This window comes from Eschscholzia californica, unplaced genomic scaffold (assembly GCF_041429995.1).
Source record: "Eschscholzia californica isolate CP2 unplaced genomic scaffold, dmEscCali1.0.p SCAF_3, whole genome shotgun sequence".
Lineage (NCBI taxonomy): Eukaryota > Viridiplantae > Streptophyta > Magnoliopsida > Ranunculales > Papaveraceae > Eschscholzia > Eschscholzia californica.
This window is the reverse complement of record NW_028238420.1, coordinates 61,907,030-61,916,112: the sequence shown is the minus strand read 5'-3', so window position 1 is coordinate 61,916,112 and position 9,083 is coordinate 61,907,030. Positions and strand designations below refer to the sequence as shown.

The following is a 9,083-nucleotide window of genomic DNA, read 5'->3' as shown; positions in this document are numbered from 1 at the left end:
TAAAAACTTGTGAACAAGAACGACAAGATCATCTCAGGAAGATCCATAGGAAACTACTCAGATTGTAGATTTTTGTCATCCTTACCCTTATGTAAATAAGAAGTATAAACTTAGAAAATACAACATTTCTTGTAACTAAAACCAACAGGAAATTGAATCTTCAAGACTTGGACTAGTTTTTTTGTAACTTTATGGTGTGTGTCTTTTTAATTTCCAAATCTAATTAGTTTGACTCCATTAAAACTCCATTCTCTGAATTAGGGGTGTAAATATGAAAGGGCCATTTTCGTATTTGTTAAGTGGGTTTTCTTGACCCATTCTGGTTTATCCGCTCAAAATCGGTGAATAATTTATATCTATGAAAATATAATTAAATATATAAATGTAATTAATAATTACTTAAAATACACAAAATCAAGTACTCCTGTAAAAAGATGGATATAGTAGTATTTCTTATAAAGATCCCTAGATTTTGTTTGTTTAGTAGGGAATGAATGTCACAAAAAGCTAAATAGTAATTCATTGAGAGCCTTAATTCTTGTGTCATCAATTAAATCAATGTCTTACTCACCAATGTCAATGTTTGGGCTCCATTATTATTCCTTTTGTGTTTTTGAACTTTGTGATAAAATACAAATTAAACAGAATCATTGATTAATTAATCTCGATTTCTGCTAACGTTTCTTCATAGTTCATTGGGTCATGAAGGGGGGATTAGTATATATTGCTTGTTTCCAATGCAAGGGAAAAAAAATGGGTCATGTATTCATGGACTCACCCACCACCAAACTAGTTTTTTTTTTTTTTTTTTTTTTTTTTTTGTTGAAAGCACCACCAAACTAGTTGGACTACTTAAAAAAATACTTATATATATAAGAGTATCGTCTAATATTTTTAGAATTAAAAAAGAAAAACTTTTCTAAACATTTTTCAATTAGAAAATAACAAACTTACATATAAATTTCAATTTTTTAGATTGTTGTGTTGAAGATGTCTTTTCGAAAGAGGATTTCAATAGCGTCATATAATAGTAACACTTTTCTTCTTTAATCTGTATGAAATTGTCCAAAGTTTATTTTGGGCTTCTAAGAAACTTTTAACCTACATAATTACTATCTAGGTCTTAATACACAAATTTGTGGACGTGAAACGATTTTCAAATTTTTGTAACTTCAATTACCTCTATATTCAACAACCACCATTTTCATCTTCGGGCGACTTCCATTTGTATTCTCTAACAAACTTGTCCTCTTCAGTTTTCTTCTCAAATGATCGTCGATTCTACAAATATATCTTTTCTGACGCGTGTACAAGCACAAATTCAATATCTTCTTCACAAATTTATAGTAATTATTTAATTAAGTTGCGGTTAAAAAGATAGTTTACAAAGAAAAAATTACAAGAAATCATTGACCTGCTAACCGACCAGATAGTACCATTTGAGACCAAAACAAATAGACACTTACAAAGACTAAACATAGTCCGTTAGTCACAAACTGGGAGTACCTAAGAAGATGAACTTTTGAGGAAGTGATTTTTTTTGGGAAGCCTTAATTATGTAACATAGACCAAAACTTATAAAGAAGAAAATGGGCAAATTTGTGGCTGATCCCTGATACCTTGCTTCTTGCCCCGCACCAAGTTAAGCTCGGGCTAATGCTCACGAGGCTTGGGCGTTCAGGCCCATGACCTCCAAATCCACTAGTTCTAAGAACTCGGATGGGTAATAATACCTTCGACAACCTAATCTAGACTCAGATAAACATGACGGATATGAGACTTTTTAGATTTTTTTTTTTACCTGCTTTAGAAAAAAAAAGCATCATTACATGGTAAACTAGTGTTAACTTTCGTTGAGTTTTTTTAACTAGATCAACATATGATCCTACAATGTTGTCATTTGTGTAGGTCCTAAACTGCTTCAATATGAAACATTGTACTAAATCAATTCTCCAAATTATGACCCCTAAAGAGTAGTACTAGATGTATAAAATAAATCGAAAAGGCTAGTTTAGGCATACTAACTTCTTACAAAATGTCGATCATCCCCTGATGATCGAGCCATGTTAGCTGTTAGGTAGGGCATTTTATCTTTGTTGACCGTCCCCTGATGATGGAGCCACCCCTAAAGAAGCTTGATTCACTTGAAAATAAAAAGTGCAAGAAAAATATAAAAGTTTTTCCTGAAGTCATGAGTTTTTCCATTAATATTCAACAGGCTAAGAGCAAGTCCAACCCCAGCCTGTCTTAGGCCGAAAAAACCACTTTTTCACCTAAAATTATTGGCCTCAGCTCAGCCTCTAAAATTCAGCTCCAACCCCAGCCTCTCTTGAGGCCGAAAATTTGTTCATGTGGGAGACGCGTGTGTGGACTTTTAGTCGGTGTGCGAAAAACGTGTGTGATTTTATGTATATATAAAACACGTGTTTGAACTATTTTGAAAATAATATTTTTTTTTCCAAGATTGAAAAAATATTCGGGGACCGACATTTGGTGGGATGTATTTTAATTATTAATATTTAAGTTTTTCTAGAATTTTAAAAAGAAATAAAACTAATTAAAATTACAAATTTATTATTTACATTAAAAAAAATAAAAAAAAATAAATGGGAGAAGATCCTAGCCGTTGGATTTTATCCAACGGCTAGGATCACCCCAACATGACCGTTGGAACTCCCCAACGGTCATGTTGGGGAGCCTTCAGTCGCCCCTAATGTTAGGGGCGACTGAAGGTCCGGCCCCAGCCTCCGCTCCAAGCGGCTGGGCTTGGAGCGGGGGGCTGAGGCCAATAATTTGAATTATTGGCCTCAGCCCGGCTGGGGTTGGACTTGCTCTAAGGGCCCATGTCAGCTTTCAATAGCAACAAAAAAATGCCCATGTCAGGACAAGACTTAATTGTTTATACAATATACCCTAAAGCCAGTTTTACTTCCCGTTTAAGGTCACACACACAGCTCATTGGATTGATGGTCCTTGTACATTGAGGATCCAGGCTACAAATAAGTTTTCCTACCATATGTCTGGCAGAAATTCTTATTCTTAGGTAGAAATATTGGAATCATAACAAGACAAGTTATTTTCCTTTTTTTCAAACTAATAACCGTTGTATATCTAAAATGGTGGAAAGAGGCACACGCTTACCAATTAAAAAAAAAAAAAATGGTGGAACGATAGCTTCACTAGACATAATTGACCATTTTTCAAATGGAAGAAACCAGAGGTTGTGCATCACATTTGATAATGCAATTTGGGTAGCCGAATCTTAACAAAAAAAAAAAAATTTGGGTAGCCGAAATATCAGGCTAGGGTCAACTGGAGGAAAAACGTCTGGTCTAGTCTACTACTGCATTAATGAGGATTCTAATAAGATTGTAGAGACATCACTTATGATTTTGCATTAACAATGATGTGTCACAAAACACACATACCCAACTCTGTAAAAAAAAAAAAAAAAAACTAGTCAAGTTTTACTTCTCTAATACTAACAAGTCAACGGTCGGTTTCATTAGGATCGAATTTTGACTAATTAAAATTAAAAAGAATTTAAGATTAGGCTACATGTTAGAGGAACCCCAGTTAATCAGAATTATAGTACTTTCATTAGCCCCCTAACCTAATTTCTTTTTGAACAAAAGTTAGTGCTAATTTGATTCTTTCTTTTCATGATAAACAATAGTATTACTAATTTGCATAAAGATACATCAAGGCTGAAGCTAACAAACCCCCACAAAAAGATTATTGAAAACTCAAATAAAGCATTCAACAGAAGTTCAAAGTCTTTCTCAAAACATAACTTTCCAACTACCAAACTTTCTCATAATACAGATTTTGCAGTTTCTCTCTCTAAATCACCATTTATACAAGCATTCAATACCCTTCCTTACAACTCTCTGATTTTCTCTGTTTTTCTCTGTTTTATTGATTCAGAATCATTCAATTCTTTCAATATCTATGTCTCCTTTTCTCATCATATTTCTTCATTTACACCATTAAAATTCTCCTCTAGACCCCACCCATATGAATAGTCTCTCCAATTAGGCAAAACCCTTAAAACAGAGTTTCTTTTCATTCCAATCACTTCAATGGTATATAGTCACGTGACTAAAAGACTAATCTCACGTGACAACATGGTTGGGAAATGTCCTTGTCTTGAAAGAGAAAACATGTCTGAACTTCCCACTCACCTTCTCCATTTTTTAACAAAGAATTTTGTCTTAAAAAATTGTATAGTATTTTTTTACTCACTATCCACCTTCTACTTCTTCTCTCTCTACTTTGAAGGTTAAAGGTTATTGGAGAGAGATGAAATTATCAACAGAGAAAGATTCCTCTTATCTGTGAAACTCAACTTAGTTTTGATATTTCAAACTTGGGTATCTCCATGATTGTTGAACAAAGATGGTTTTCAAGACTAAGATGAAAATTTATGCCCTTGTTGGCCTTATTCTTACCGTCTTTTCTTTGTTCACTCACTTCCTTCTTGCTAGATATACTGAAACCTTTGATGGGAATCTTCAAACTTCAACTACTATCTTTTCTTGGAGACCCATCTTTGGAAATGCAGATCTTCCTACAAATGTAATTACTAAAGTCAAAATTACTTATCAAGATCTTATCTTTATCTAGTATCTCAATTTGATTGATCTGATTTTGCAATTTCGTCTATTTGTTCAGTATGGGTATTGAAATTTATCTTCTGTTTTGGGGGTTTTCTGGTGTTTAACTTAAAATTGGGGGTTTTAAGTATTCTCTGAATCATATAGAGATTAATGGAGACATACCCATCTTGAATTTTCCCTTTATTTACTTACAAAATGCTTAATTTCTTGCATCCGGATCGTATTTTCTCTGTTTTTCTTAAGGATTCATCTTTGGATCTACTATATTATTTGTTTTTATGTAATTTCAGGGACCAAAATATAGAAGATTATGGGGTCCAGTAAGGGGTCTTGAATCTATTCATCCACATGCAAACCCTAGAGGAAACTATGAAGGTTAGTTCATTCTTCATTCTTTTTCGATTACATAATCTTCTTGGGTAGTGGTGAAGGAAGAATAGGCTGTCACAAATGATTCCTCTAAAAAAAATAGTTTTTTTAAATCTAGTGATTGGTGTGGTTAATTGGTAGAATTTGAATTTCATTAGTATTATTGCTTTGTAATGGGGATCTAGATGTATAGTGGTCTAATTGAGCGAGGGTGGAATCGAAATTTTTCGAAAGTAAGACAGTGTGAATTTTTATATTAATGGGATTAAAATTCAAGACCTATAACTTTGATCCGAGAAACCAAGTATATAATCCGATAAAGAAAACGATACTAGTTTAACATGAGCTTTGATAAGAAAGTGAGAGATGGATATTTGTCTCAGATGATCAAGCTCAAGTGAAAATGACATTTATCATGTTCAATCGGTCCTACTTTTTCTAGTTATTAGTCGTCGGATATAATATAAAGGTTCGAAGATTGTTTATTCTAACAAGTCATTCTTGTCATTATGATTATTGGTGTGGTAGGATCAGAGGGGAAATGGCAGGCGTTTTAAGTGTTCTTTTTTGTAGGTGTTTTCTATATTGTTAGGTTTCTGTTATATGCTTCTTTTTCGGGCGAATAACAGCTATATTTCGAACAAGTTAACCTAATTTTGGAAAATCTCATTGCAGCTCCTGGTTTGCAAACAAATGGTTTTATATTTGTCAGGATACAAGGAGGTTTCCATCAAATCCGAAGTTCAGTATGTCATCATATTCAAACCACTTTTTCTTTGATATTATGCTCTCTATTCTTCATCATGTTTATGGGAAGAAGTCTAATGTTCTTGATCTTATAGATATGTGATGTGGTTGTGGTTGCTCGGCTTCTGAATGCTACCCTAGTTATTCCTGAGCTCCAATCAACAACAAGTAGCAAAGGAATAAGGTTTTTCTCGTCCCATGTTCGGATTTTAGTAATTAAGTGAATTTTTCAAGTCATTTGATACATTTCTTTTGGCAGCTCTGAATTTAAGAGTTTTGCTTACCTTTATAATGAGGACGAATTCATAGTAGCATTGGCGAAGGATGTCATTGTTGTGAAAACCCTTCCTAAGACCCTCAAGTCAGCAAGGAGGAAGAAGGAGATACCTTCGTTTAGAGTGCCTCACTCAACTTCCTCGGATTTCTATCTTCACCATGTTCTTCCCGTGCTTAAGAGACACTCGGTGGTTGAGCTAGTTGTTTCAGACGGTGGATGCTTGCAGGTATTGAACATTACATTAGTCTTTGATTTGTCTAATCTTAATGTTTATTTGTTTGATTATCGGTTTGAAATCATCTCAGGCCATTCTACCGCCCCAACTCGAAGAGTTCCAGAGACTGAGATGTCGGGTTGCTTTTCATGCTCTTCAGTTCCGGAAGGAAGTCCAGGAGCTCGCCGTAAACATTGTAAATAGGTTAGCCATTGCAATATTTCCATTCTGTAACTTCATCATCTTATCAAAGTTTTTAGCATTATTTTCTTTCTCGTTTTTAGGTTGCGGGCTTCTAGACGACCATATATAGCCTTTGATCCCGGGATGACCAGAGACGCTCTAGCTTATCATGGGTGTGCTGAACTTTTCCAGGTACTATTCAATCTCTCGAGCCAGATGACAGACGATTATTGACAAGTAAAATTTCATTTCATCTGATTATGTACACGTCATATACGAATTCTATTTGAAGGATGTACATACTGAACTCATTCAACACCGAAGATTATGGATGATAAAACGTGGGATTGTTAAGGGGAAGCTTCACGTTGATTCAGCAAAACACCGCATTAATGGCTCTTGTCCCCTGACGCCTGAGGAGGTAAGGAATCCTCTCCAGCATGCTTTTATCGTTGGACAATCAAAATGAAATCCTAGAATGCTTAATGAATCAAGTCAGAATAACGATGCTAATAACCGATACAGAAAAAAGTGTACCATTCAAGAATAGGCTCCAATTCGCTCTTGACATTAAAACATAACTTTTTTGTACCTCTCTATCTTGTATATCTTCTTTCTTGTTCTTTACTTTTTTCCTTCTCTTTTCAATTTTCTAGGTCGGTATTCTTCTACGTGCATATGGGTACCCATCAGACACAGTAATATATGTATCCGGAGGAGAAGTATTTGGTGGTCAGAGGGCATTGATCCCAATTCATGCAATGTTTGACAATGTTGTTGATAGGACGTTCTTAAGTACTGTTAGAGAGCTTAATATAATATATGGCCGTGAGAGACACCTGGTCGACAGTTCTCGTCGGCCTCCTCCTGTTCAAGAAGAAAAGAAGTTGGAATCCTGGAAAAATTCAGGCCCACGACCTCGTCCACTTCCACCACCTCCCGCCCGACCCAAATACCCATACAACATTGAAGGTTGGTGGGGCTGGGTAGCTGAGAGTGATTACGAACCTGAGAGTACTGTTACAGAGTTAAGAATCAATGCTCATAAACTTCTGTGGGAAGCAATTGACTATATGGTTTGTATCGAAGCCGATGCTTTCATTCCTGGATTTGATCGCGATGGCAAGGGTCGGCCAAATTTTGCAAGCTTGGTCACAGGGCATCGACTCTATCTCTCGGCTTCATCTAAAACATATAGACCCGACAGGTACATATTTCTCCCGAGTCACATCTTACCTTAAAGTTACACAATTCTAACTCGTCTGTCGATCTGAAAACAGAAAAGAAGTTGCGAAGCTTTTGGACGAAAACCAGGATAACATTTATCATGCAAATCGTACTTGGTTGAAATTGGTACGCAAGCATCTAAGCAAGAGCTCAGTTGATGGACTAACAGAAGCATATAAGTCTTCAAAACCATTATCGTTTCTCTCCCATCCTATCCCTGAGTGCTCGTGCTTGAAGCATGATCGTTTCGAAGCGTCACCTCGTGCTTCAAGTCCTTCAAATCAATCACAAATTGACGTTACTCTGGGAGTTGAATATCAATGCCCAGCTTGGATGGAGAATAATAGAATGTCAGAGGTACCAAAGTATAAGGAAACTGAAGAGGACATCGATGAAGAAGATCTCACATCACAAATATTCTTTCAACTTAGTAGTAGTAATGAAGTTGCTAATGAAGAAACAAATAACAAAGAAGTCCAAATTGAGGACCAAGAAGAGCTCGAAAGTGTTGAAATATAAGGAGGTGGTGGTGGATTGGAGGCTAAATCAAGTTTTTGTGATCCAATCTCTGTTGACCACATTGTAAAGGAAGAAGAAGGTCATCGACGATAGTGGTTTAACAATTTGAGGTGAGCTCAACTCTGGTAGAAAGGTTATAGTCTAATAGTCGTGGGTGGTTTAACAATCCGAGGTGAGCTCAACTCTAGTAGAAAGGTTATAGTCTAATAGCCGTCGGTGGATTTATGGTGTAGGTTAGTTCTTTATTTGACAGAAAGTGTTTGTTAATTGTGAGATACCCAATTTTGATGAAGTTTTTTTTTTTTTACATGTTTCAATGGAAAACCAAATATTCTTTTTATCATTTTAGTGTACAAAAAGCAAAAAAATAATCTACTTTGTAACTCAGATTGTATTAATGTTTTTTCATGTTTGATCTTGTAAGGACTGTGTGTTGGATTGAACAAGGGGGTTTAGGGTCTAGGGTTTTCGACTTCAGGATGATTCCTTTGACATTTTGAAGAAAGATAAGATTGATGGTTGGAAATGGAGGGTTACAACTTACAAGAATGTAAAGAATGGCGAGTGACACTTTGGTTGCGTGGTAATACGTGTATATTGAATGTAAAAAAAGAATTCAAATCTTACTGTATCTTACAAGCATATCAATTCCATTCGTCATATCTTGCTAGTTGTAACACAAAAAAAAGTCACATCGTGCTAGATCTGGCTAACACCCAAGCCCACTATCCCAAGTTTTGCGTGGTACATTTGTTTTTTTTCTTTTTTCCTAAAACGTGCCTTAGAACCCTTGATCGTTCCATTCCTACGCTTCTCGAAGATAAATGCCAAATCAACCTAACTTTTTCGTCGATAAGTAAGATAATGTGGCATACAGTTACTAGGTCTAGAAAATTTTCCTAGGGTCAAATGTTTCCGATTCACACCA

At 35.5% G+C, this 9,083-nt stretch overlaps 1 protein-coding gene across 2 annotated transcripts; it reads left to right on the top strand.

The window, feature by feature from the left end:
• Positions 1-3,698: 3,698 nt before the first annotated feature.
• Positions 3,699-8,498, top strand: LOC147552924 (O-fucosyltransferase family protein). 2 transcript variants are annotated; one of them, XM_086665730.1, is made up of 10 exons: positions 3,699-4,578; positions 4,910-4,994; positions 5,664-5,734; positions 5,831-5,919; positions 5,995-6,238; positions 6,318-6,430; positions 6,511-6,601; positions 6,702-6,830; positions 7,066-7,616; positions 7,690-8,498. In XM_086665730.1, the coding sequence occupies exons 1-10, from the start codon at positions 4,399-4,401 to the stop codon at positions 8,153-8,155; spliced, it is 2,019 nt and encodes a 672-aa protein (XP_086521856.1). In that variant the 5' UTR covers positions 3,699-4,398; the 3' UTR covers positions 8,156-8,498. The 2 variants fall into 2 exon arrangements, with proteins under 2 accessions (XP_086521856.1, XP_086521857.1); XM_086665731.1 differs by having other exon boundaries at positions 4,085-4,578; positions 5,664-5,729.
• Positions 8,499-9,083: the final 585 nt, after the last annotated feature.